General features: G+C 35.8%; 3 protein-coding genes across 7 annotated transcripts; 2 read left to right on the forward strand and 1 right to left on the reverse strand.

Moving 5' to 3' along the window:
- Window positions 1–6,093: 6,093 nt before the first annotated feature.
- LOC137740810 (histone-lysine N-methyltransferase SUVR5) lies at window positions 6,094–17,766 on the forward strand. 5 transcript variants are annotated; one of them, XM_068480624.2, is made up of 12 exons: window positions 6,094–6,668; window positions 8,784–9,327; window positions 9,855–10,157; window positions 10,291–10,401; window positions 11,187–11,297; window positions 11,972–14,782; window positions 15,430–15,591; window positions 16,129–16,245; window positions 16,360–16,463; window positions 16,555–16,686; window positions 16,799–16,886; window positions 17,140–17,766. In XM_068480624.2, exons 2-12 carry the CDS (start codon window positions 8,854–8,856, stop codon window positions 17,245–17,247), a joined length of 4,521 nt encoding a protein of 1,506 aa, XP_068336725.2. In that variant the 5' UTR covers window positions 6,094–6,668; window positions 8,784–8,853; the 3' UTR covers window positions 17,248–17,766. The 5 variants fall into 5 exon arrangements, with proteins under 5 accessions (XP_068336725.2, XP_068336717.2, XP_068336733.2 ...); XM_068480616.2 differs by having other exon boundaries at window positions 6,094–6,599; XM_068480632.2 differs by lacking the exon at window positions 6,094–6,668 and adding an exon at window positions 6,703–6,806.
- A 384-nt stretch (window positions 17,767–18,150) lies between these two features.
- LOC137716015 (transmembrane family 220 helix protein) lies at window positions 18,151–19,252 on the reverse strand. The gene is made up of 3 exons (XM_068455438.2): window positions 19,102–19,252; window positions 18,709–19,017; window positions 18,151–18,433 (listed from the first exon to the last, which is right to left on the reverse strand). The coding sequence occupies exons 1-3, from the start codon at window positions 19,190–19,192 to the stop codon at window positions 18,384–18,386; spliced, it is 450 nt and encodes a 149-aa protein (XP_068311539.2). The 5' UTR covers window positions 19,193–19,252; the 3' UTR covers window positions 18,151–18,383.
- A 4,018-nt stretch (window positions 19,253–23,270) lies between these two features.
- LOC137739843 (BTB/POZ domain-containing protein At3g50780) lies at window positions 23,271–27,698 on the forward strand. The gene is made up of 3 exons (XM_068479569.2): window positions 23,271–23,833; window positions 24,061–24,914; window positions 26,368–27,698. The coding sequence occupies exons 2-3, from the start codon at window positions 24,267–24,269 to the stop codon at window positions 27,328–27,330; spliced, it is 1,611 nt and encodes a 536-aa protein (XP_068335670.2). The 5' UTR covers window positions 23,271–23,833; window positions 24,061–24,266; the 3' UTR covers window positions 27,331–27,698.
- Window positions 27,699–27,904: the final 206 nt, after the last annotated feature.

The raw sequence follows: 27,904 nt of genomic DNA on the forward strand, positions 1-27,904 counted from the left end.
CATTAAACACCTTTAAATGATCGTATGGACACTTAGTAGTGAGCTTACCAAGTTTTTGGTTTTCTGCACAGGGCTATGTAATAATACATGTAGTTATGTTCGTCTACCTGAGGCCCATGCCATCCAATCCTATTTTTAGCTCTAGAGTTGGCAACTGGGTACAATTTTGAAGTTTTGTACTTGCGCGTTTTGGGTGTACACTTTATGTGCCAATTGTGCCACTGCAATGTACCACTATGGGTCCTCACAAAAAGTATGTGATTCAATGTCGATTATGGTTCTCCTAAGCCCTTGCACACGATCTCTTTACTGCATAGTGGGAGATAAGAACGTCAACATTCCAAAAGAATTATCATGGACGTCACCACTATGTCTCATCTCGATCCCTATTTTAGAACATCATACTGTTACCAGACATTTTCTTTGATCTAACAAATGTGACTAGATCGCATATACGTCCTGCAAATATGGTTGCAAGGATAAACTAATCTAACAGATGTTGTTGTCCAAAGAAGTATAGGACGTTGCCAGGTATGTGGCTGCACCTAGTAGCCGATCTGAGTACATAAGCAGCTAGCCAATCAATCTGTCATTCGCCAGAAACGTGACAGATCACTCGGTTCAAAGGATTCGCCTCCACATAAGTGAAGGAATATAGCACAAACGAATCCCTTCCTTGATCACTATCTCAATCATTTCCATCTTATAAGATTAATCCAGATTTCCGAGACCTGAAGTTCTTGGTTGAGTATACTGGTTTGGATGAGATATGGAATTGAATTGAGATTATTATTGATGATGTGAAATAGCTATCGACATAAATGAAATACACGATATCGAACCGTGTTCTATTGATAAGTGACAACTTAGAACTGATTGGTCAATTAGAAAAAAACACAATCTATGTCAAATGAGATGAATGAAATGATGTGATATTGTGCTGTCATATGGTGCAAAGTTTCTCTCATACGTCATGTGATTGATTGCATCTTTACAGACGTGGTTGTAATGCATCTCTGAGATCATGATACTAAATCTACATGGAAGTTTCCAAAGGACTTACATGTACTGATTCAAATAGTTTTAAACCACATAACACACTCTTAATTCATATGAGGTTTTCACTTTACGGATGTGGAACAATCCAGGCGGATATGGTATACCAATCTAAGTGAATATTTGATCAGTTAGGGATATATGCCCCTGCGTATACAAAATCTAAAATTGCTAGAGTTGTAGTTTATTTCAATGACATAAATATCACTAAGACTTCGAAAGAGCTTGAGAAAGCCGACTTGCATCTAAAGTCGGACTTTGAGATGAATGATCTGGGGAAAACTTGACATTACCTCGACCTAAAGTTTTTAGCATAATTATTCCAGTATTCTGGTCCACCAGTCGAACTACACTCAGAAGGTGTTGCTTTCAAGTATACTTTCGATCGTACACTAGATGTAAATGAGACCTTTGTGAAGGTTATAGAGTCTAACGTTTCATATCTAAGTGCAATTAGCATTTATTGTACTTAGTTCAAATCACTAGACCATATATATAAGGGTTGATAATCTTTTGGCATAAAGCAGCACTACACGTACATGCCACCACCATATTGGTGTTAATGGCATTTTCCTTTACTACAGAATTAGGCTTACTCTATCCTTATGCATCTTAGAATGAACCACACCCCCTCGGTTCTTGGAAAGATGCCTACATTATGAGATTCATTGACTGTGACTATTTGTCTAATATGCACAAGGTACGTTCCATAATGGTTTTGACCGAAATATCTTGGAGGTCGACGATATGACCTTAGCTGTGAAATCTTCGAGTCATTTCAAAACTCACCACGCCTCACTGCACTATAGGATAGAGTTTTAGTACATTTGTAACATTAGAGTTATACCAAACAAAAATGTTGGGAAGTCGTGGTTTAGATGATGAATGCTTAGGACTACATGGTGGTTTAGTCGGGATATGAGTTTTGCAAAGGTTGTTTAGGGCAAAATGTTTGTCACTGGCAACTTTATTTAACTCGTTGTGCTACTAGGGCATCTTTTAAGAATATGTCAAATTTTAAACCTAAATTTTAAAATTGACAACGTATGTGGCACTTTGACATTTTTTAAAGTTTTGCTCTCCACCCTAATAAGATGCATTTAGTAATTAATTAAATTTTTTTTTTTGAAGCTGCTGTCAAATTTCAAAACCATGTCTATATATTATAAATTTATAATCCAATTTGTATACTTGCAAGCACTAAAAAACATCAGATTTAGCTTTTTGGTTGGAAAGTATTGTTGCGGCCTTTTTTTACTATTAGTGATGATTTGGACACTTTGGTATCTCCTTTGGAAATGTTCTCAGTTGTTCAAAATTGTGAAGCTCTGTCTTGGTTGTTTTCTCTCTTTCTATTGATGAAATATCTTCTCAAGTTAATGAAAGCTATGATTATGTTAACAAGAAATTGTACATTCATGTGATCATAACACGAAATGTCAATGTTACCCGAAAGAAATAGTTGATATTTGTTTGACATCTAATACTTCATTTAATATATTTTTAAGTTCAAACGCATAGACGGAAAATAAAAAATCACAATCAATTGCAACACGTCATGTGTACAATTTATCAAACATGACTATTGCCCTCGATAAAATACGTAGAACAGTGGTAAAACCCTAATGGCTAACGATAGACCCCGAGCCCAATTCATCACAACGGGTTCAATCGATCGCCATGCGACCTGGTAGATTACCCTAATATGTAATGGGCTTGCCTATCAGTCTGTTTTTTTAACAAACAATATTATTCACACTAAAAGGGAGGGGTGTACTTGAGCTTCATAATGGGCTAGCAATAAAGTGGTTCAAATTCGCCTTTGGTGAGAATCAAACCTAAGACCTCTCACTTATAAGTGAAGAAGAATACTACTAAACTTTAATACTAAGTGACTGCTTATTAGTTTCTTAACATGGCAAGATTCTCCAAAGCATATTTAGGAATCTTAGAGGAACATTCCTCCATCAGTGTGCAAGCTAGGTAACACTCTACTAATAGGTTCAACAAACTTGTTCCCTAGGGTTGCTTCTCTGTTCTCTATAAATAACCAATGCCAACCACTTTATTCTAGTTATCAAGAACTCTCACCACTAGACTTGGCAAATACTCGGGATTGCATCCTACTTTGATGACGTGTACATCGTCGTTTAGATTTTTAACAACATCCAAACTCTCGAGGACAATGTTTTTAGAGGAGTTCAAAATAAATAAAAATTCATGATAATTAATATACAAGTGTGAAAAATGTAAAAAAAAATATACAAACCCTTGTGATTGCATCCTCTACGCTTGAATGATGATTACATCGTCATTTGGATTTTCAAAACCCTCCAAACCTCATGAATAATGTTTTTTGTTTGAGTGCAAAATTAATATTAATTAATTTACAGGTGAAAATGTAAACACATTGGCACACACACGCGCGCGTACACACACACACACACACACACACACACATATATATATATACACACACATAAACCCTAGTAATGACAAGCTTTACAACTTTCGTAAAAGGGTCAACTCCAAAATTCAACACCATAATCCATAATCCATAAACCCTAGATTTATATTTAATCGTCGACTGTCGATTATGTTTATGCTCCATTCTTCTCACAAGAATTTTTTTTTGATATTTTCTTTTTTGAAAACATTATTTTCTAGTGGATGCAGAAAGATGAATGGTTCGTGCAGAACTAGCAGTAAACTGCTACTCTTCATTTCTCCCCTTTACTCTTCTTCACTTCAAAAAGAAAGATGAACGATTCTTGGTCGTTGATCTCACGTTTTGATATTTACGATTAATTGAAATATGAGCTGATGTTATATAGCTTTTAGAGACTGTATAAACTTCGAGCAATATTTTCACTAATTGTAAAAATTTGAGAATGATATCAACGATCTGGACCGTTCATTTTTTGCATTCACTAAATGATCATGTTTTAAAAAAAGAAAATCTCAAAAAACGAAATCCAGTGAGAAGAATGAAGCGTAAAAGTAAATGACAATCGACATTTATATACAAGCGTTTGTGTGTGTGTGTGTGTGTGTATTTTATACATTTTAAAACCCTCCAAACGCTTGTGAACATTATTTTTAGGTGGAATTGAACATGTGTAATAATTTATAATAATTAATTTACAAGTGAGAAAGTTGTAAATAAATTATGCCAACACTCATGATCACATCCTCTATGCTTTGACAATAGTTACATTGTCGTTTGAATTTTTAGGGTTTATGGTATGGTAGATACTAATTTAGTGGCAGCTTAGTATGTATATACCAATTTAGCGTGACGTTTTTCATTAATTATTTATTGAAGTAAAATATATTTTCTTTAACGGGTAATGAGTGAGGTTATATTACCGGTTAATTTTAACAAATCGAGTTCGAATTGGGTCATATTAACCGTTCATTTTAACGGGTTTGACACAACATGATCAATTAATATATTGGGTATGTCAAGAAATGATACAAACACAGTAAACATGACACGATCGCCACCACACTCGTATTACTTCCTACAGCCTTTTTGACTTAGTATCGGAGGTCCTTTGGGTAACTTACATTGGTGTCAGTCTAAATGTGTTTGTCTCTTTTCTTTGTGTGTAGGTTTTCGTCAATTCAATATGTGACAGAAATTTGCTCCTACAGACGGGATTTTGATACTCTTTCGGTCAATTATTTATGGAAGGATGTGAATGAATATGTTAATTTTTAACTTCTTACAAGATCGTGGAACATGAATATGTTAATTTTTAACTTCTTACAAGATCATAGATTATCCTTCATTAAATCATTGTCAAAATGGATAATAAAATAATCAACTCTAGTTAAGTAGTATTTCACATTTATGTGTTGAAAAGAAGTCTTAAGTTCGAATATATTACTCCTTATTGGTTAACAAAAAAAAAAAAAAAAGTCACTATAAAAGAAAGAAGTTATAAACTACCCAGGCCAGTTAGTTACTTCATGTGTTAGCAACCCTTCATCATCACATGCGTTTTCGGTGAAAGGAAAATAGGATAGAAATGTTCATTAACCCCTCATATGGCAGATGTGCATGTTCCAAGAGTCAATCGTGGTTAAATGCCCCCAACTAATTTTTCATTTTTTTTCCAAAATAAAAGAAGAAACGGAAGATTAGAGAAAATGACTGAAAATACTTTTAGAAAAATTGTTTTTGGGTTTGAAAAGCAGTTGAAGTGTTTTCTACAAGAAATACTAAGCAAGTGCTTTTTTCAGGAAGCACTTTAAGTATTTTTTTTTTTTTTAAGATTAACTAGCATTTTTACTAAGGATTGTTTCTAAAAATATATTTACCAAAAACATTTTCAATCATTTTAAAAATACATCCAAATAAGTTCTACATCTTTTAAATAAAAATAAAAAAACCTTCAATATTTTAGTGCAAAAAAGGTCAAATGGGAAGGAAGACCACAAATAAATAAATAGTAAAGAAAAGTATTGTGGTGTATAAAAAAAAGAAAAAGAAAAAAGAAAAGTATGCTGTGAATTGCTCTGTAGATATATTTTGTTTTCAGCTCCTTATGGTTTAGATTTAGATCTTTCAGTTCACGGTTAGAGCTTTTTCTTTTTCGTAGTGTAAATTCAATCCACTAGTAATTTTTCATTTTAATCAAAGATTTGAGGGTCGACCAAACAGGTAGATCTCATCAGACATCCAAATTTTGGAAACAAAATTACCCCCTTTACCAAAACAGAATACAAGGAAAAAAAAAAGGTGAAAACTAAAATAGAAAAAGTTAAAGAAATAGAAAAAAAATCTGCAAAATTTCGAATCCAGATAAGATTCATAGCAATTACTTTGGCACTGCAGTGACCCCAAAAAACCCAAAAAATAAAAATAAAAATAAAATGGTAAAAATTCTATTTGTTTTGGTTCTGTTGAGAAAGAAGGGAGAGCAAAACGAAGAAAAATCAGGCGAGCGTTACGAAAACACCTATAGAAGCGCGCTTCCTCCCCACAGATCCCAAAAAAAGCCCCCTCCCCCGCCGAGTCTCCCCAATCTCTCTCCCCATATACGAAAAAACCCACAATTTTTTTTCTCTCTCAACAATTTTCTCTCTCTAAAAATATACACGCAAACAAAAAATTGGGATTTTAGAAGCAGCCCCAAAAACCCACAACCCAGTAATAGTCTCGGTCGGTCTCGGTCTTCTTTTAATCTTTTTTGATAAAAGGGTAGGGCTTCTTTTTTCTTTGTAATTGTACCCCACACGTCTCTGTTTCTCTAATCTCTTTATATATCTCTTGGTATTTTTTAGGTATTTTCTATTTCTTTTTCTCTCTCCATATTTTAGGCCACGGGGACCTGCAACATCTATAGCCCCCTTCCGCTCACTAGCCAAAGATTTGCCAGATTGAGAGAGAAATAGAAAAGATTGTGGCTTTTACCCAAAAACCCATCAACCCAAATCAATTTTAACAAAAAGACTCAAAATTTCCCCAAATTTTCACCCAAAATCCCAAATGGGAAAATGGTGATCTTCCTCCATAACTTCCCCCTTCTTTAAAGGTGAGCTACATTTCTCTCTCTCTCCTCTCGCTCTCTCTCCTCTGTAATTTTGGCCATGCCCATCTCTATGTATGTCACATTTTTTTTTTCATTTGTTTTGCAGTCAATTTTTTTTGCTGACTAATTATATGATTATATCTCACCCTACCACAAACCCAATACCCCAAACCCTCTGCCCTAAGGTTTTGATACCACCTTTTTAACATGGTAGGTAAATATAAGGGCACGAACTTGAACCATTTCTTGGGGTTTTTATATTTTGGTTTTAAAGGGTATGTTTGTGTTATGTTTTTGCAACATAATTTATGTTTCCTTTTTTTGATCTGTAGCCACTTCTGCATGTTCACGATCCGTACATCGGGTTGTCCGTTGCGGATTTTTCTAGGGGTTTTCCATCACAATGTTACCAATTGGTGGGAAAGTCTCTGGCTTTTACCAATTTTAATTACTGGGTTTGGTGAATTAGGGTTTGTTCGCCAATTTCACATGGTGAGCTCTTTGGTTGTAAATTAAAGTGTGATGCAGCTTTTTTCTAGGCGAGTCTTGCAGTTGGATTTTGGGGTATTTTTGTTGTTGAGAAATTAAGGTATTTTAGATGTGTAAGACTTCATTAGCTGTTGGTTTTATGTCACATAGTTTCTCACTTGGGAGCACCATTACAATGCCTTTTGGTTATAATATGTGGGTTGCCATTGTTTAGTGCATTTTGCTGTGTGTTTCTAGAAGTAGAAGGGTTTATGTGTATTTAATGATTTGATTTTTATTTTGACAACATTATTTCAGTAATAATAATTGGATATTTGGAAGTTGTTTCTGTATCTGTATAATGTACTTCTGCTGCAGATATATATTTTAAGACAACTGGAGCTTTTTCGATGTCCAATTCCGTTGCTTTTGCAGAATCATATATTTATTTGAACTAGCACATGAAGTTGCAAAATTGTTTTACTAATTTCCTTCTCTGTGGGTGAGGTGATCTCATGATTTTTTTTCTTTTCTTAAAAGAAGAATAGTAGTAAATGTGTTAGTGTGCACAATATGACAGGTAATTGGTATTAGTTTCATTTTTCTATATATAACAAGTAATTTACTTTTCTTGCTTTTGTTTTTTAAATTAAGAACAGGGTTTAGTTTCTGGAAATGGCTTTGCTAGTTGAATTAAACAACTTCTAAATAAAAAATGAATGCATATGGAAATGATGTTGTTTTCCAAAGCGTATTCTATTTCTATATTTTAGAACTTTGCAATGATAGGAGGTATAACCATAGTTTTCTTTGTTTATAAACAATAAGGGGGGAGGGAGGATTCAAAAACAGGACCTCGGGTGTTGGGTTAAATGCTCTTAACCACTTGAGCTACAAGCTCCTTGCGGGGGTATTATGGTATTTTTGTTATCTAGTGGTTATGATCATTTGCATAATGCCAATCCTCAAATATATTCAATCTTTAATATGCATTGTTTAAACATTTTTTCTTAGTAATATGAGTTTGTCAAGTAATTTTTTCTTAGTAATAACAGAGCATGCTTCTAGGTCTTCTATGGGTAATCCTTAATATCAAAATAAAATTATCTTCAGTTTATTGATTCAACATCCTAGGTGTTCTATACATGGAAGCTTTTGCATGCATTGATACATCAGGAAGTTTATGTAGTTCTTTTTTAAATTATACCATTGAGCCGATATGGATTAAATTAGTTAGTTGCCTAATAATATGGTTCAAACCGAGGGTGTGGTTTGTTGTTCTAGCAGTCCATTGTTATGAATAAGTTGAATTGTATTGATTAGGTAAACTCCTCAAAGAAGGTGAATTTCATATCATTGCATTTGCCATTTAAATGGAATACAAAATATTCTTTCTTCTGCCTTCCTACCTCATGTCTCTCCTTAATTTCTTGATTGTGACATGATTGACATGGTCATTCAATGGAATGCTGATATAAAACTACTCCTTATAGTATTATTGTCAGACCAAGTAAGGCCGTTGTGGTTTCTCAAGATTGCCTTTAGGTTTTTCCTCCAATCACGCATGTATGCACACATATGCTCATTGTGGCTGATGCAGCTTTTTTTACTTTCACCAGTTCATTAGAAGTATATTTTGGATTTTTGTTTTCTCAATTTGGTACGTCATCGAATATATTCCTCTGACCCTTTTTGTCATCTGGACCTTTGTTTGAACAGAGAGGTGGGTAGGCAAATAATCAGTGATAGCATACGCATCATATGGCACCAGTATATTTAGTGTAGGATCATGGAAGTGCTCCCTTGTTCTACCATTTGTGTTGGACAATCTGATTGCCCTCAACAGAGTTCAGCAACCACTTCTGTCCATGATGGGGAATCCAATTGCCTTGAACATGGAAAGAAACTGCAAGCTGCAGATGACTTATTGCCAAATGTGGAAGGGCCTCGTTTAGGAAGACAAGGTGAAGTTCCAGAGGCAGTTGATGAATTGCAAACTTCTGAAGGATGTCAAAATGGAGCTTCAGTTCTTGATTGTCATCAATTGGCGGGTCAAAAGACATCCAGTGGTTCGCAAGATTTTGATGATGATGATGATATAAATGCACAGAATTACAGTGAACCCTGTGTGACCTCTGACAACAGTCATCTGATTGTAGACAGCAGCGAAAATGCATTGCCAAACAACATTAGGGAAGGAGAGTCATCTCTTTCAGAGTCCACTTGGCTAGAAAGTGATGAATCTGTGGCACTGTGGGTCAAGGTGACTTTTGTTTCTTCTGTTTTGACATTACTTTGTTTTCATAACTTAAACCTTTTCTTATGTAATTTCTCATGCGTGATACATATCAAGTTGGTTAGTCTCATTAGTTTTACCCATAGGCTTACAGGTTCTAGGATGTCCCCAACTGGCTGCTCATTTTTTCACTCTTAGTGTTCAAATATGTTCAAATATAACATTTTCCAGGATCACATCATGTCAATGTAAGTTTTTGGTTAGATACTTTATTGTGGCAAAGTGGGAGGTCCTGAGTTTAAATCTTTATTATTTCAATCTTCCTGTATTGGGATTTCTGGAAATGTAGAGAGTCCTAATTTGAGCTTTTGTGTTGTTGTTGGAATATGTTAGATAATACTTGCGTATATAAATTGGAGGATGTATAGATCCTGATACCCTTCCCCATTTTCCTTTGCTGACCTTAACCAAAACTATAAAGAATGAAACTGGTCGAATAAATAACATTGCTGATTGCATTTTATTTTGGTACCTCTCTATTTTTCCAAGTATAGTGGAGAGGGAAGTGGCAGACAGGAATACGATGTGCACGAGCTGACTGCCCATTATCGACTTTGAGAGCAAAACCAACTCATGATAGGAAAAAATATTTTGTGATATTTTTTCCACACACAAGGAATTATTCTTGGGCAGACACACTACTTGTTCGCTCGATCAATGAATTTCCACACCCTATTGCATATAAAACGCACAAAGTTGGACTAAAAGTGGTTAAAGATTTGACCATAGCACGTCGGTTTATTATGCAAAAGTTAGCTGTTGGAATGCTGAATATTGTTGACCAATTTCATACTGAGGTATGTGATTTTATGTGAGATTCTCATGCTCTCTCAAAACTTTCTTTTTCCCTAGATGGAGCAACCAATTTAATGTGTCTTTAGTTTCCTCTTCTGCTTTCATGTCATTCTAAAGATATGTCAACTTGTGTAGGCTTTGATAGAGAATGCTCGTGATGTGGCCGTCTGGAAGGAGTTTGCTATGGAGGCTTCTCGTTGCAGTGGCTATTCTGATCTTGGAAAGATGCTTCTGAAGCTGCAAAGTGTAAACATCTTTATCTGTTGATACTGTGACTTTTAATAATAGGGGCAGAAACTGTTTCTTTTGTCTTTTCCAGTATGAGCTAAGGCTTTGTCTTCATGTACAGTAATGGAATTTAACTGTTTGTTTAAGGTTTTTTTTTTTTACCTTAAACATCAAATATTGATGGTGAAAGAAGACCAATTAATCCTCTAATAAGTATATGTGAGGTTCTTTGGACTTCTTTTTTGTGTCAAATTGTTTTTCTTCTTTTAGTTGTCCTTAATCCATAACTTTTGGGAAGAAAATCAATTAGCTTTAAAGTCGGTGTAGAAGCACCCCTTTGGAAATTGTTTGATCATGTTTCTGCAGATCTCATCGTCATTCATGTTTTACTTGTCACTACTCCAAGCTCGGAACAGATTTATCTATTGATTCTATGTGCACACTTGTGTTTATTTTTCATGCTTGTGTTTTGTATATACCGTAGAGTTTTCATGTTCTTACCATGTGAGATGTATATGATTGAACTATGTTTTTCAGATTAACAAAAAATTAACTCTTTAAAAAAAATTAATTAATTTTTTTGTTCTGCTCTGAAATAAATAAGGGCTTGTTTGGAAGTGCATTTGATGAGAGTGCTTTTGGTATCAATCCTTGGTAAAAATGTAAGTGAATCTTGAAAAAGCACTTTCACCAAAATTGCTTTCAGTTAGTTTAAAGCACTTCCAAACAGGCCCTAATTTATCTCATATTTTGTTTTTCTTCTGATTAGTTATTAAGAAATTCCATTTTATTTTCGTTTACAGATGATATCACAGACCTACCTAAATTCTGAATGGTTAGAACGTTCATATAACTTTTGGGTTCAGCAGTGTCAGAATGCGAGTAATGCTGCAACCATTGAAGTACTGAAGGAGGTATATTATAATTTTGCTGCTCATTTATGTTCTATGTTCACTGGTTGTGCTGTGGTATTAAAAGTTGTCATGCATCAGCTAGCTGTAGTTTGAGAGAATAGGTTGTCTATGAATTCAACCTTATATTGTTTCCTTCCATGTTGTGCTGGTATATATACTGCATAATTTTTGTTAGGAGTGCTTTTACCATTTAGTAATTTGTTTCCATACAACCAGTAAGGTTCCCGGTAAATGGAGCTAAAGTGAGTTGCTTCTTTGCTCGTGATTTAGTTTTTAAACATTCAGTTAAAAAAATTTATGTGCAGTGCTTGTTATATATATGCGTGGCAGTTGGTCACTTTTAATTGAGAGGTGGACTGTTTGTGCAAGAAAAATTGCATAGCTGTTTGTAACTTTGTATTGGAATATTGTTCCCATTCCATGGAGTTTGGGTGTGCTCACTGTAAATGGAGTTGTTATAGCTAATTATTTCATCATGATATGCCTGAGCGAATATCATTCTGCTCACTGTAAGTGGAGTTGTTATAGTTATTTATTTCATCATGATAGGCATGAGCGAAGACCATTCCAACTCACTTCCGGTGTCTGTTACGTTGGATTTTGTTTTGAAATAATTTTTGCAGTTAAAGTCATTTGGTCAAGCTTTTGGTTTTATGCTTTCCTTTGTGGTTCAGGAACTAGTTGACTCTATTCTCTGGAATGAAGTCCAGTCTCTCCAGAATGCACCATTGCAGCCTACACTGGGTTCTGAGTGGAAAACCTGGAAGCATGAAGTTATGAAATGGTTTTCAACATCTCATCCCATATCAAATAGAGTAGACATTCAGAAGCAGAGTAGTGATAGTCCCTTGACTCCAAATCCCCAAGTTGGCAGGAAAAGGCCAAAGCTTGAAGTTCGTCGTGCGGAGGCAAATGCTTCCCAGGTGGAAACCAGGGTATCAGATGAAGCTATTGCCATTGAAATTGACTCTGAATTCTTTAATAATCGAGACACTGCAAATGCTGCTACGTTAGCATCAGAGACCTATAAAGAAGAAGATATGAAAGATTTAGCTGCACCAGCAGACACACCCGGGCGAGTTGCTGATAAATGGGACGGAGTATTAGTTGAAGCTGGTAATTCTAAGCTCATCCAAACCAAAGATGTGGAAATGACACCAGTCAATGAAGTAGCTGCCATAAGAACTTCTGAGCCTGGAAGTAAAAATCGACAGTGCATTGCTTATATAGAAGCCAAGGGAAGGCAATGTGTGAGGTGGGCAAATGATGGTGATGTTTACTGTTGTGTGCATCTGTCCTCTCGCTTCATGGGAAGCTCTACAAAAGCTGAAGGGTCTCACTCTAGTGATCAACCACTGTGTGAAGGCACAACTGTCCTTGGAACCAAATGTAAGCATCGGTCTTTACAAGGCTCTTCATTTTGTAAGAAGCACAGACCAAAGAATGATATGAAAACTATCCCAAATTTTCCAGAGAATACACTTAAGAGAAAGTTTGAGGAGAACATTTCTAATTTAGAGACCACAAAATGCAGAGAGATGGTATTGGTCAGAGATGTTGAAAGTCCTCTACAGGTGGATCCTGTCTCATATGCGCCTGGTAATGCTTTCCGTGAAAGAGGGAGCTTATTTGAGAAGTCCGAGTCCCCTGCCAAAGCATGTAATATCACAGGAGAGCAGCGCTGCATTGGCTTTTGTTTGCGAGATGACAGCAACCCTTGTCTGGAAAGTCCAAAGAGGCATTCATTATATTGCGAAAAGCACCTCCCAAGCTGGCTCAAACGTGCAAGAAATGGTAAGAGTAGGATAATATCAAAAGAAGTCTTTGTAGATCTTTTGAGGGATTGTCACTCAGAGGAGCAAAAGTTTAATTTGCATCAAGCATGTGAGCTCTTTTACAAGCTCTTTAAAAGTATCTTATCTTTAAGAAATCCTGTTCCTAAGGATGTACAGTTTCAGTGGGCCCTATCTGAAGCTTCTAAAAATCTTGGTGTTGGGGAAATATTCACAAAGTTGGTTTGCACTGAAAAGGAGAGACTCAGAAGGATTTGGGGCTTTAATGGTGATGAAGGTGAACATGTTTCGTCGTCTGCCATGGAAGAACAAGCTCTGTTGCCATGGACTGTGGATGATAACCAGGAAAATGAACAAGTCATTAGGTGCAAAGTTTGCTCGCAGGAGTTTTCAAACGACCAAGAACTTGGAACTCACTGGATGGAAAATCATAAAAAGGAAGCACAATGGCTGTTTAGAGGCTATGCATGTGCCATCTGCCTGGATTCTTTCACTAATAAGAAAGTCTTGGAAACTCATGTTCAGGAGAGACACTGTGTGCAATTTGTTGAACAATGCATGCTTTTCCAGTGTATTCCGTGTGGAAGCCACTTTGGTAATACAGATGAGTTATGGTTGCATGTGCTTGCGGTTCATCCTGATAATTTCAGGCTCTCAAAAGCTCCTCAGCCTGTCCAGTCTATTGGTAATGATTCTCCAAGGAAGTTTGAGTTATACAATTCAGCTTCTGTGGAGAATAACAATGAGAATGTAAGTGGTCAACGAAAGTTCGTTTGCAGGTTTTGTGGGTTGAAGTTTGATTTGCTTCCCGATCTTGGTCGTCACCATCAAGCTGCTCACATGGGGCCAAGTTTAGCCAGTTCTCGGCCTTCAAAGAAGGGGATACGTTATTATGCTTATAAATTAAAATCTGGGAGACTTAGTCGTCCTAGATTGAGAAAAAGTTTGGCGGCAGCATCATATAGGATCAGGAATAGGGCAAATGTTACAATGAAGAAACGTATTCAAGCATCAAAGTCACTTGGCACAGGAGGAATAAATGTACAGCATCTTGCAACTGAGGCAGCAAGTCTTTCTAGATTAGGGGACTCACATTGTTCAGCAGTAGCAAGGATTCTTTTTTCTGAGATGCAGAAAACAAAACGTAGGCCAAGTAACCTAGACATTTTATCTGTTGCTCGCTCTGCTTGCTGCAGGGTCAGTCTCAAAGCCATGCTGGAGGGACAATATGGGGTCTTGCCAGAAAGTTTGTATCTGAGGGCAGCCAAGCTCTGCAGCGAGCATAATATTCGGGTAGATTGGCATCAAGATGGATTTATTTGCCCTAAAGGATGCAAGGAATTCAGGGAATGCTTTGTGTCTCCAGTGATGCCTCTTCCAATTGGTGCTATGGAGCATAGATCTTCACCTTCATCAGATCCTTGTGATGATAAATGGAATGTGGATGAGAGCCACTATCTTATTGATGCACATCACTTGAGCCAAAGATCCTTCCAGAAGGCTCTAGTCTTGTGTGATGATATAAGTTTTGGACAGGAATTGGTTCCAGTGGTTTGCGTTGCAGATGAAGACCAATTGGATTCTTATCCTGCCCTTGCAGGTGGTTCTAATGCTGGTATTTCCTTGCCGTGGGAGAGCTTTACCTATATTATGAAGCCCTTGCTTCATCAATCCCCTGGACTCGATATTGAGGTATATATATATTATGTGTGAATGTATGTATATATATGTATATATATGTGTGTGTGTGTGTGTGCGCGTGTATTACTTTTCAATCTTTGTTCTTAATTTCTTTCAGTCACTGATTTTATATCAGTAATGCATGTGTGCCACATGTTTAATATGAATCACTCTCAACTGGACCACCATAAGTTGTAGTAAATGTGCAAGTACATTTTGAAGATTTTTGACCAAAACTTTGGATACAACGAGCAGGTAAAACGAAAAAAAAAAAAAAAGTTTGGCGAACAATATGACAACATTTTCATTGAAGCTATCTGACTGAGAACGATTTTCTTTAAGAAGACTAGATCTTGCATTGTTACCATGTCAAGAAAATAGGGAGAATGAGATATATTAATCATGACCCTCATTACAGAAAACTAAAAAAATAACCAAATAACTTAATTTAGAATACTAGATTACATCCCTAAACAAACCTGGGGCCAAATGTTCGAGCCCACTAGGATCCTAATTACAATATACTTTTGTTCTCTAATAGTATGCATTTACTATGACTTCAAGATGAACAGAGAGATTCAACACATTATTGTTTTTGTAATTTTGTTTTCCAAATTTTGTTGAGATTTCACATGTTTTTTTCGTCATTTTCATTGCAGAGTTTGCAATTGGGGTGTTCATGCACGCGTTCTACATGCCGTCCTGAAACATGTGATCATGTTTACCTTTTTGATAATGACTATGATGATGCAAAAGACATCTACGGGAAATCCATGCGTTGCAGATTCCCATATGATGAGAGTGGTCGAATTATATTGGAGGTATGCTAATCAAAATCTACCACCAACCACCAGTCTCATCTCTCTAATTGCAGTACATGTTTTTTAAGTGTTGCCCTTGATCACATATGATGGTGGTATGTTCTCCATTGTTGGAAGTCTTTAAGTTCTTTTTCGTTTTGCTTGATAACCATTTATACCCTGGAAAGCAGTAAATTTGCTGTGTTGTTGGTCGTGTTGCAGACAAGCACATAAAAAACATGATTTTTCTATATTGAAGATTGTTTTTTTCTGCCTTAACCATTTGCTAGAGAGAAAAATTGCCTGAGATAGTTCCCACTTGGATCATTGTATTGTCTCTCTCTCAATCTATGTACATGTATACATTAGATATATTCTGGATTTGAACGTGGCACAGGTTCTTGGGAGGGTAGTGCCATTGACCTGTCCCCACAGAATCTTTATTTAAAAAAGCACGAGGAGATTCATACGATGCTTGATTTTCACATAATTTTTGTTCTCCAGTTTTTTATTGGTGGGGACATGAAGTTGATTTATTGCTCTTTTGAAATCGTGCAGGAAGGGTACCTCGTTTACGAATGCAATCAGATGTGCAGCTGCACTAGATCTTGTCCTAATAGGGTTTTGCAGAATGGAGTAAGAGTGAAATTGGAAGTCTTCAAAACAGAGAAAAAGGTAGCCTTTCTTTCCTTCTTTTTTGCCCCCCTAGAGATATAAGAACAGATGAAGAGTTAAATTTCAGTTTTTGGTATTTTTCAAGAGTTGGATTGACTTCGGACCCAATTGCAGGGATGGGGAGTCAGGGCAGGTGAAGTGATCCTCCGCGGCACATTTGTTTGTGAGTACATAGGCGAGGTTTTAGATGAGCATGAAGCAAATGAGAGGCGCAACAGGTTTCAGTTTTGTTCTGATAGATACAGCTATTGTTTTTACTCTACTTCTAGTTTTTGTGCCATATTTGAATGGTACCTTATGAATGATCAGGTATGGAAAAGACAGTTACTTATATGAAATTGATGCTCATGTTAACGATATGAGTAGATTGGTCGAAGGGCAGGCCCATCATGTAATTGACTCAACTAACTATGGAAATGTTTCAAGATTCATCAATCATAGGTAATGAAAGATGTTGCTGAATTATATTTTATATATATAATTTTTTTTTTTTAAATTTCTTAGGCAATTCAAGTGCCTTGTGATATACTTGACATATGCTATTCTTTTGTAGCTGCTTGCCTAATCTTGTGAATCACCAAGTTCTTGTGGAAAGCATGGATAGTCTGTGTGCACATGTTGGTCTCTATGCAAATCGCGATGTAAGCAGTCTCATTTCTTCTTGTAGAATGATTTTATTTGTGCATGATGCATTAGTAATTATCTTGGAAAATTAAGATTCCCAACGTACCCTGTTGTGATGGTTACATCGTTGGTTGCTAAGTTATTCCTTACCATCGGCCAATTGACGATGGCATTTGATGTACAATTGATGACGGCTCGTGACAACTGATATGCATTACAGTGCTTAAAGTGACTAACGTTATTCTTAATAATTCTACTGTATGTGAGCAGATAGCTTTGGGGGAAGAAATAACGTATGACTATCGGTATAAACGTCTTCCTGGAGAAGGACATCCATGCCATTGTGGAGCTTCCCCGTGTCGGGGGCGACTCTATTAAACCTTGAATGAACACTGCTCCTGCAATCTCAGAATACAATTGCCCGCGCTTCAATAATGAAAGGGCAGATTATGAAAAGCAAATTATCTCCGCATCACCCAGTGGTGAGTTCTCAAGTCATTGCCGTTTATGATCCATCCGTTGATAATAAAACGGATCTCGGATCCAGCTGAAAATAAAATTGACTGAGTCGTAGCAGTGACACAAGGGTTTATTCAGCTTTCAATCCGCTCCAATACCGTGTGTGATCTTTTCCCCAGGTAGATTGTACCAATATTTTTTCTCTAGTAGTTCGTTAAAGAATTGAGGATGACAAAACTTCACCGTTTTCCTTTGTTTCAGTTTTTTTTTTTTTTTGTTTACTTTCGTTGATCCTGTAGCCGTTTTGGATTAGCTAACTGTAGATGTTTTTTTTCCTTTTTTTATTTTTATTTTTATTTTCTGGTAGAAGTTCTTAGGTTTTGTAGTGATGGAATGCTTAAATGGCCAATTCATATATATATTTCCTATTTGTTGAAATTATGGTTTTTCTACTTTTGCTCAACGATCCCAGCTTCTTCGATTATTCTCATTAGTTCCTTTACTGTAGTTGCATAATGTATTGTCCTCGTGCGACAATATATAAGAATATGATTTGGTGTAAGAGCGAGAGATGCAAATTTGAGACGTTAAAACTAAATTTCCTTCTCACTTTTGTTAGCTATAGCTGCAGTTCTGATTGAAAGTTTTTGGCTTGTTTGGGATTACACTTGAAATTTTTGTTAATTCAAGTGCTTCTTGAAAAAGTATATGAGCATGTGCTTACAAGGCCCGCCTAGATGGCTTAAGCGCTTAGTTTTAGGCCAAATGCAGTCAAATATGATTTGACGGTTAGAAGGCCTTTAAGAAGCAATCTCAACCAAATCCTTAAAACATTGATGCCAATGACGTTAAAAATTATCTGAATTATATCTTATACAATCGGTTACATGTTAGAATTTGCCGCCGTTATGGCTTCTGCTACGAAAAACAGGCAAAAATATGGCATTGACTACTTTCTTGAACAAACAAAAACCAGACAAAATCACCAGCAGAGATTCCATGTAGTTTCACGCTTTGATGCTTTGCTTCTGTGTGTTTTATATCACAACTTCATTTCACCTTTTGGACCACAAAGAAGACAAAGGGAAGTCCAAAACTGCCATTCCTGTTTTAATTACAAATTGATAAACCAAATCATTTCATTAATATGCATTTAAAAAATCATTTCATTATTGTTAACCTGAGTAATACAATAAGATAAGTTCGTTAATTGACGTGACATTTACACATTATTTATCATATACAGATAATATACTACGAAACAACAATGTGGTCTTCCTAGCATTTTACTATTAAGTGTCCAAATAAAAAAAGGACGGAAAATATGATGGAAATTCCTAATAACAAATACGATAAATGAAGCAGATAAATGGGTCTTACCATATTTAACAGATGTTGGATAATAACTTTGTTGTGGGAGAGCTTTTGCTGATGAAGATTTTGATGCTGCCAATTGCAAAAGCATGGAGATTATTACCAACCCACTTCCTACTTTTTCCCTAATAACTCTCTCACTTAAATCCAGAGACAAGAACCCAGAAGCACTTTCAGCTGTGACTTTGACGAACAAAAATATTCCAAGCCATAGTGCAGCCTCAGCAACTTGTTTGATTGCTTTGGATGAGACAGCCCAAATCACCAGATTAACAACACAAGCACCAAGGTAGAGGGGAAACCAAAAGTACCAATCTAAATAAGTAAAAATTGAGAAAAATTAGGTTGGATCTTTACGAAAATTTCCATAAGAATGGAGAGAAAAGATTAGAGCGTTACCAGGGTCATTTAGCTGCACAGATGCAGAATAAGCAAATAGTGATGCCATTAGAAGAGAGCACAAAGTGTATAACTTGGTGATTGCAGCCATTTACTTTTGCTTTATTTCAGATCTTTCAAGGAGGATAAGATGCAACTAGAATTGTATTTAACTATATTAGTCAACGCCTTCGAGGAATTCATATTTCCATATTTTATTATTTATGATAATTAAGTTCATACTCCTTCATTTGAATGTGTTACCAGTGATCAAAGCGAAAAAAAAAAAAAAACTATTCACTATGCGGTTTAACTTTGATGATACCAATTAAGTTTTCTTTATAACGCTCTTATTTTAACATATTGCTTCATAGTGCACATGAAGAAAATAAGAGTTCTTAAATCGTTAGCTATTTCTTAAAGAAAAAAAATCACGGTACGATTCATCCATGTGATCATTGATTATTGGTTGCTAAACTAGTTTTGGCAGATATTATTGACACGTCAAAATAACTATCTTGCACTCCTTAATATTATGATATTGCCAAGATCAAGCAATTCATCTTCTAAACTTTCAAGTCATGTTGGAGCCCTATAACTAATAACGATCTACCATACACATGGACCGGTGTATTGTGTACAGTTGAATTAACATATTTAAATTTTGATAACTTCAAATTTTGTCGTTCAAACACCAGTGCATCCAATTCATAGGCATAAAAAAACCCTATTCCTTGATCACCAACCCAAAAAACTTAAGATAATTTTTGCTTTGTATGTCAACTTATCGTCGTCAGCTGCATGCATGCAGCTGGACTTTTTCCCTGAGTAGGTATTTAGGTAATAAGACGCTCATCTCACAGAAATATCTTACTTCTTAGCTTGGTGATCAATTTAGTCAATTTACAGCTCGAGAATGATGAAAAACCCACCACATGATTAGCCATTCCATGGTGGGCCCGATTTACAGCAAGGCCATCTTCCATGGAATTCTTTTTGGTACCCACCGTTGGTCATGAAAACGTGCTCACTTTCTTCCATTTTTGCATCATTTGTAAACTCTATAATTGCATGCCGGATATATTATACAGAACATATATATATATGCTCTTTATGGAAAAGGATTTCCGTTTTAAAAGAAAGATGGAATTAGGTGTGAGGCTTACTCCACATCAAACTTCAATTATTCGAATTGTCTATTTTGTAAGTCTCGATTCATAGATCATCCTTACAAAAATTCAATTCAATCCGAAACCATTTGCTTATTTAATTATCAAGATAAAATTGCATTGTTTCTTATATAATAAAGTATTCATTAATTTCTTTGAACCCAATTAGATATTTTAAACATTTCTGATTTGTCTAATATTTTGCAAGGATGATCTATAAGGTGCAACTTAAAATATAGACGGTTCATATCGTTAAAGTTCGATGTAGTGTGGACTTCACAACTAATCCCAATTTTTATTAAAAAAATGGAAATCCCTTCTCTCCCTTAAAGATTTCCTATATATATATATATATATAACTTTTCATGGACTCTCCGTCATCTTATATTTTTGACACAATTTCCGTGCTAATATTATAAAACATTATGTCAAAAGATAAGGTGAAGGAGAGTATATAAAGAATATCCTTAGCATTTCTGAAAGAAATATTATCAATTTTGTCTGGATATTTGGGATGCTCCTTGCCAATTCTTTCTTATGTGAAATTGTGTCACTTGATTGTGATTCTCATGATGATCCATATCCCAGTCTTCTTTAAAGTAAATACCAACATCATAAAAGCAAAGAAGAAAAGTAATCTAGCTACTTATTTATGGAACATAAGGAAGAAAAGTAAATTCCCATGGGACACATTGGAATTATGGTCCTTCATTTCCATAAATATAACTAAAAATGGGCCACCAGAAGTTTTGGTCGAGAATAAAGTTGGATTTTTTAGTACATCAATATTTTTACATTAGAGAGAGGAGGAGTTCAGCTAAGTCACACAATGGGCAGCCTAGTTTGGTATCGAATTCACTATTCATGAAATTCAAACTTAAGACCTCTCATTTCTAAGTAAAGATGAATACCATCAAACAGTGTTACTGAGTGGCAAGAATAAAGTTGGATTGTATTTTAAAGAGGCAAATTAATCCACTAAAGAGACATTTTAACGAGTTTGTGACCATTTATTTCATAAACTAGAGAACAACTTACATCAACAAATTCACTTGATTTATCGGAAAGTTTCAATTTAATAATACAGTGTCATATGGAGATAAACTTAACATAATATTGTATTAGTTGATCAAGACGCCAAAATGATAGGGATCTTATTCCAAAAAAGTCCTTCATTTATACATTGACGCCTCGAGTTAGATTCCCCCCACCATAATATTTGCTTGTAACAAAGAAAAAACCATTAATGAGAGACAAAGATGGTTCTGGAATCTTTGTGATGGGTTATGTGTTGGCAACTTGGCATATGGAATTGAATATTTTTTTTTTTTTAACAAACGATATTATTTACATAAGAAGGTGAAAGAGTAGGTCAAACTGCATAATAGGCTAGACATAGTAAAGTGATTTAAATTTGTTTTTGACGAGAATTGAACCTAAGATTTTTCTAAAAAAAATTTTAGCTAACAGTATCATGCTTTAGTTTAAGTATCAATGAAAAAAGTCAACCAAAACAATTCTATGAATATTACTAAGTCAAAATAATTGCATGATTGTCGCTTAGTCCTACCAAGTTTTTTTACCAGCCAAAAAATAGGTAATGTTAGAGCACTCTCACCAGTTGGTAAAGGTAAGAACAATGCAGAGAATTGGCATGTAAGTTGTCCTTACTATTTACTATGAATAGTACTTATCTTGTACAACTCCATCAGTTTGAAAAAGGCAAGGGCAAGGGCTAGGGTAAGGGCAAGTTAATATTTTTAATTTTTTTTTCTATGCTTCGAAAATAAATCAATTGTTTAATTTAACAAATTATTTGAAATACAAGGCAAAAGGATAGCATTACAACAAACATAATTAAGAAGATGGTTAGGTATTTATAGAACAACAATATAAAAAAAATTAAAATTTTTACTATTTTTTTCTGATTTTTAAAATTTTTTTTTAGTTTTTTTATTGTTGAATTAACGGTAGCCGCTCATTCTCAAACTAATCTGAAATTGGACGAACCATATTTTGCCACGTGTCGCAATGATTATATTTTCAAATTTTTTTTTACCGTTGGATTTTTAGCGATCCAGATTATCTGGCTGTTGAAAATCCATCGGAACCACATATCCCTACAGATGGAAAAGATATGAGTGCACTGCTGCAGCGAGGTGCACTACTGTACCCTTGTCACCACTCTCCACGAGTCATGCGTGTGTACATGTGCCTGATAGAAAAAATAAAAAAGGTTTTTTGGGCTTGAGGCTAATATTGTTGTCTTTGCCTTACCTTCCATCAATTGGTGGGAATACTCTTAATGATACTTTAAAAATCTCATTGTGCAATTACGAGAAGTGCACAATAAGAACTTTAAGTACTAATAATAATATCCTAAAAGTTCTTCTAAAGAAGCTTGTAGACCAATTGGTTAAAAGTATATACTATTGTACTTAAGACCCCGTGTTCAATACAAAATTGAATAAATGGACAACAATTGTTAATAGGAACAACATAAACTCTGTTATGGATAGAGGAATATATAGAATTGAACATAGTAAAATAACAAATTAAAAGATTTCATTGAAATTGTCTGTTTGAAAAATTTCCAAAAAACTAATTGTAAACAGAATACACTATTCTAAGAATAAACTCAAGTTTGCAATCATTAAACTTTTCATTATTTTATGTAACATTTGGTAAAAACGTGCTCCTTTCACCTTCAGTCAATAAGCTCAATTTGGCGAACACAAACTACAAAGATCCACTTCCGTCCCATTGGATCAATGTAACATACACATCAACTGAACAGGAAAGCGATGCTCCTGACAAGAATAAAAGTGCTGGACGTATAAACATCATTTATTAGAAAATATAATCAATTGTAATAAGAATTATTTTATTTCACATATAAAATTAGAAATTTGGAATATGATCCTATACAATATGAAAATACTCGGAAGCCTTAATTCTGGCGAAAGTAAAACAAAATTAAGAAAATAATAGATTCTGGATTCAAGGGTACACAAAACAAAAAAACAAGGAAATAACAGAGTAGAAGTTTTAGTTTATTTTGGACATCTATTTTGAAAAGCCTAGAAAACCTAGCAAAGTTCCAACAACGCCAGCACAAAGAACATAATATAGAACACAGGAAAGGTTCCAGCCAACAAAATAAAGAACACAGAAAAAAAGTAATATAAAAATGATGAGAGACAAGTGTAAGACTTGCCTGTTTGGTTACTGAGAAAGTGTTTTCTAGAGAGAGAGAGAGAGAGAGATAGAACATCTGCATTTTGCAGAGAGATAATCATCATTAAAAGAGTAGCTAGGCAGACATAAACTGTTGATGTAGAAAAACATAGCCCATAAGCCATCAATCTCTGTGATTTTTCCACTTTTTCTTCTTTTTCTTTTGTTTTTCTTTCTAATTTTTTTTTTCTTTTTTGTTTTTTTTTTTTTGCTTCTTTTTTGGGCTGTGGGCTTTCTTATCTGTTCACTGGTTCCCTTGATGCTTGACACCGAGAGCTCTCTTTCAATCATTTTTAAGGCACTTATGGGATAAAGATTCAGAGGGCTCTCAAATTACCCAGTTCTTGGTGAGTTTTCCTCTCTTTTGGGTTTTAAATTCTCATGAAGTTGGGCAAAAAACATCCATCTTTTTTTTCTTCTGTTATGTGTTATTTGTTTGTGATTTTTTTGTAGTTTTTTGTGTTGGAGTTGATCTCTGGTTTATGTGCTTTTGAATGCCTTTAGTGTCTTCAAACTTGTTCTTACTTTTCTGCTGTTTAATTCTTACAAAGATTGCATCTTTTCGTTTTTTCAGAGAAATTGCTAGCTGGTCGGTTCAATTTCAGTAAAATGCAATTCTTCCTGCGGAGTAAGTGATTTCTCACCTTTGTACCTTTCATGCTTGTGAGTTTACTTTGTAATTAGACCCTTTTGAGGAGGAAGAGAGTTTTGGTTCCAAAACTTGGTACTGGGGATTTACAGAATTGTTTCAACTGTAATTGCTTGAAATTCTTGTGAAATATGGCTGAAATTAGGCTTACTAGGGTAGAACAAGGCAAAACAAAGATTAGAAATGTCCCGATTGCCGTGACGCCGGAAGGTTTCTGGTGTTGCCCTTCTCCTGTTGTGTTTCAGAAAACCCTTAAAGCTCAAAATTCCGTGCACAAACCCAAGCCCTCATCACCACCACCACCCAAGAAAGCAGCTCAGAGAAAACAAACCCCACTGAGTGAAAAAAAGCTAGCCTTTACCCCTTCGAGGTCAGCAAGTATTTCTGATGGTCTACGGGGTGTTGGTCCTGAGGCACCTGATGCACCGGTGGTTAGTGCATCTATAGTTCCGGAGAGAGTGCCTAAGCCCAAAGTTGAAAATTTGCCAAGGAAGGTAGCAATTGAGTTTGGTGAGCCTGGAACTAGTGATATGAAGGTGGTTTTACTTGGAAAGAAGGGATTTTGTGTAAAGTTGAGCGTTCACAAGAATGTTCTAGTGGAGCATAGCAACTTTTTTGCTGATAAACTTTCTGAACAACACTCTGGTTCAACTTGTCTTAACATCGAAGATTGCGATGATGTTGAAATATATGTTGAAACTGTTGGATTGATGTATTGCAAGGACATGAGGCAACGGCTGATGAAACAAAGTGTCTCATGTGTACTCCGCATTCTGAAGGTAATATGAAGAACTGTGTAATGCATTAGTTATCTCATATCTCTTGAATTGCAGTAATGCTGTTTTTGTTGTTGGTTAAGCTTTAATGTCGAGACCACAAAACACTTAACCTTTCTATGACTGATTGTTATGAATATATATTTAGCATTGGTTATACTTTTCATGCTCTTATGAGTATTAGAGTAGTTCAGACATAACTTTTTAGAAGCTATAGCCCTCCTGTTTTGGCATATACTTGTTACAAGTTCTCGTTTTGCTTAGAATTTGAGTAATTACGGAGTATGTATGCAATGAACATGTAATTTGTGTAAGCTATAGTGCACTATAGTTTAGCTTATCATTTAACCGTTATAGAAAACTTTCTCACCGTTTATTAATGCTTCCAATTATTGATTCATTTCATGATGCCCTTTTCCTGTTGTTTTTTTCAGTCACTTTTGGATATTGGTAGGTCAATTTTCTATTCTCTTAACACGAATATCCTTCTGATTAACAAATATTTTGAACAAAAAAACTAAGTGGAATGCAAACTGAAATTAACTCATCAGGGTTACAAAACATATTTATTGCATTCCTTTTTTCAGCTATGTGTACATATGCACCTCATTCAAGGCTGCGTATATTTGTTCAATTCTAATAGATATGACCTTCCCTGAGAAGGCTAACGGATAAACACTCATCAGGCTGTTTTTGTCTTTAAATTTAGTATAATTTTCGATATCTATCTGCATAATTTTCCATATACTAGAATTGTTTTTCCTTGGATTATGTGTGTATATGTCAAATTGGTTGTAACTGCTAGATTTGTAAGTGCTCTTTTAGATATGTTTAGACCGAATAAAGATGCTTCAGCCCTGTATAGTCATGATTAGGTAGACGTGGCCTTTGCAAACTGTCTGGTTATATCGAATCTAAAATGCGGTGGATGAATATTGTGTGATATTTTCTTAGCCTATGATTTTGGCATGTTCCATCTCATTGAAGCTTTCAGCACCCTATAGGCTATATCCCTTTTGAGATGCGGATTGATTGTTTGATCTGAATGGCCCCTCTTCATTGTATGTCATTAGCTAGAAAGTTTGGCTTCATTAAGTTCGTTGATAGGGGTTGAACTCTCCCATGTTTTGGAGTGCGCATATTTCCATATTTCGATTGACTTTAGCCAATGGGGTACGTGGGGAACTTTAAGTTCTTATCGCTCATGCTAATAGGGGTTAATCTTGACCATCAGATTTTATTGTTTCTAAAAATGACTTGAAAAGTGGTTAAATGCACTCTTGTAAGCAGAGAATTATAATCCCATAGATATACTATCACTCAGTAGGTTTTGTATATCTCGTCATTTTACCACTGTTTTCATTTTTCATCTTGGCTCCTAATATACCATCTATGTCTTAAATTAATCTGGCAGACATCACAACCTAACCTGAATCTTAATGGCACCTTCATTCAGATTGCAGAACTGCTTGGCTTCAACTCGTGCATGCAGTCGTGTTTAGAGTACTTGGAAGCAGTCCCGTGGGTTGGGGATGAAGAAGAAGAAAAAGTTGTCTCGTCAGTCTTACGACTCCAAAGTGAGGGTATTGGGGTCACTCCTGTACTGAAACGAGTCTCATCTGGCATTTCTAAACCCCAAAAGGACACACTTTCCCATATAATTGGACTTGTTCTCGCAAGCAATGAGGAGAGAGGCAGGCGTGAAATGAAATCCATAGTGCTGAAGCTTCTTAAGGAGAACAACAGTGCCTCAAGCTCTCAAGGTTCTTCTAACGTCTGCAATGAAACACTATATAACTCCTGCAGAAGCTGTTTGAACTTGCTGCTGTCCCTGTTCAAGCAGGCTGCAGAGCCCGAGTCTTCTGATAAAACTTCCAACAACAAAGAACCTGTGGTGAAGCAAATAGATTTGGCAGCTGATAACGTCTCATGGTTGCTTGAGATTTTGGCTGACAAGCAGGCAGCAGACGAATTTGCAGTAATGTGGGCTAGCCAGCAAGAATTAGCAGCCTTGCATACGAAGCTGCCTATTGTGTCTCGTTTCCATGTTAGCCGTATCACAGCAAGGCTGTTTGTTGGCATTGGTAGAGGGGAGCTACTGCCATCTAAGGATACCCGTCAGCTGTTGCTACAAACCTGGCTACAGCCGTTGATCAACGACTACAACTGGCTGCAACATGGGTGCCGGTCGTTTGACCGTAAAATTGTGGAAGAAGGAATTGGTAGGACAATCCTCACTCTGCCGCTAGAGGAGCAGCAAAGTATTATGCTTTCGTGGTTGGGAAGTTTTCTCAAGGCTGGTGATAGCTGTCCGAATCTCCAGAGGGCGTTTGAAGTGTGGTGGCGGAGAACTTTTGTTAGACCATACGTGGAAGGACAATGTAGTTCCGTCCAGTCAGATAGCTCATTGACCTCATAGTAGACGTAAAGATTACAGAAATACCGTAACCAGTGAGAGTAATGTTTGTATGTAAAATTAGTGGTGTGCTCCATAGCATGTGGAAGAACAGAAAAAGTCTTGGAATATTTCTCATTTTCTGAAGGCTAACATGACAGATTTGTGTGTGAAGTCAAAAGAGTGGAGTACCGAGAACTTCGGAGAAATTTCTGGAAGTGAAATGCTTTATGTGATGTAAGAAACTGCTTTTGTATCGATGATGTGATGTGGGTTGATTGTTTCATGTGGAAATTGTTGAAAGGTAAGACTTAGCCCTGGTTTGGCATTGAGATGATTTTAAACAAAGTGGGTATGAAAAAAAGTTGGGAGGGTTTTTGGTGTTTGGTAAACATTCAACTTTATCTTTTTTTTTCACAGTTTTGAATGCAAAAAGCTAAAAACACAAAGCTACAAAACCCAGCTTTGAAAAACGGACTTTTTTTGCTTACCCATCTTGTTAGATCCCACATCGTCCAGGGAAGATGATCCTCTATGCCTTATATGTACATGCCTACCTCTATATAGCACGAGGCCTTTTAGAAGCTCACTGGTTTCG

Source organism: Pyrus communis, chromosome 15, assembly GCF_041283825.1.
Source record: "Pyrus communis isolate YQ-2024b chromosome 15, ASM4128382v1, whole genome shotgun sequence".
Classification (NCBI taxonomy): Eukaryota; Viridiplantae; Streptophyta; class Magnoliopsida; order Rosales; family Rosaceae; genus Pyrus; species Pyrus communis.

Bases quoted from the DNA above. Each gene is read 5' to 3' on its own strand.
- LOC137716015 (XM_068455438.2), bottom strand. From the start codon at position 19,192: ATGGCTGCAATCACCAAGTTATACACTTTGTGCTCTCTTCTAATGGCA. The intron at 19,018-19,101 runs GTAACGCTCTAA...TTACTTATTTAG, and splicing joins TGTGCAGCTAAATGACCCTG to ATTGGTACTTTTGGTTTCCC. The intron at 18,434-18,708 runs GTAAGACCCATT...TAATTAAAACAG, and splicing joins TCCAACATCTGTTAAATATG to GAATGGCAGTTTTGGACTTC.
- LOC137739843 (XM_068479569.2), top strand. From the start codon at position 24,267: ATGGCTGAAATTAGGCTTACTAGGGTAGAACAAGGCAAAACAAAGATT. The intron at 24,915-26,367 runs GTAATATGAAGA...ACCTTCATTCAG, and splicing joins GTGTACTCCGCATTCTGAAG to ATTGCAGAACTGCTTGGCTT.
- LOC137740810 (XM_068480624.2), top strand. From the start codon at position 8,854: ATGGAAGTGCTCCCTTGTTCTACCATTTGTGTTGGACAATCTGATTGC. The intron at 10,402-11,186 runs GTAAACATCTTT...TTTCGTTTACAG, and splicing joins TGCTTCTGAAGCTGCAAAGT to ATGATATCACAGACCTACCT. The intron at 15,592-16,128 runs GTATGCTAATCA...GAAATCGTGCAG, and splicing joins GTGGTCGAATTATATTGGAG to GAAGGGTACCTCGTTTACGA.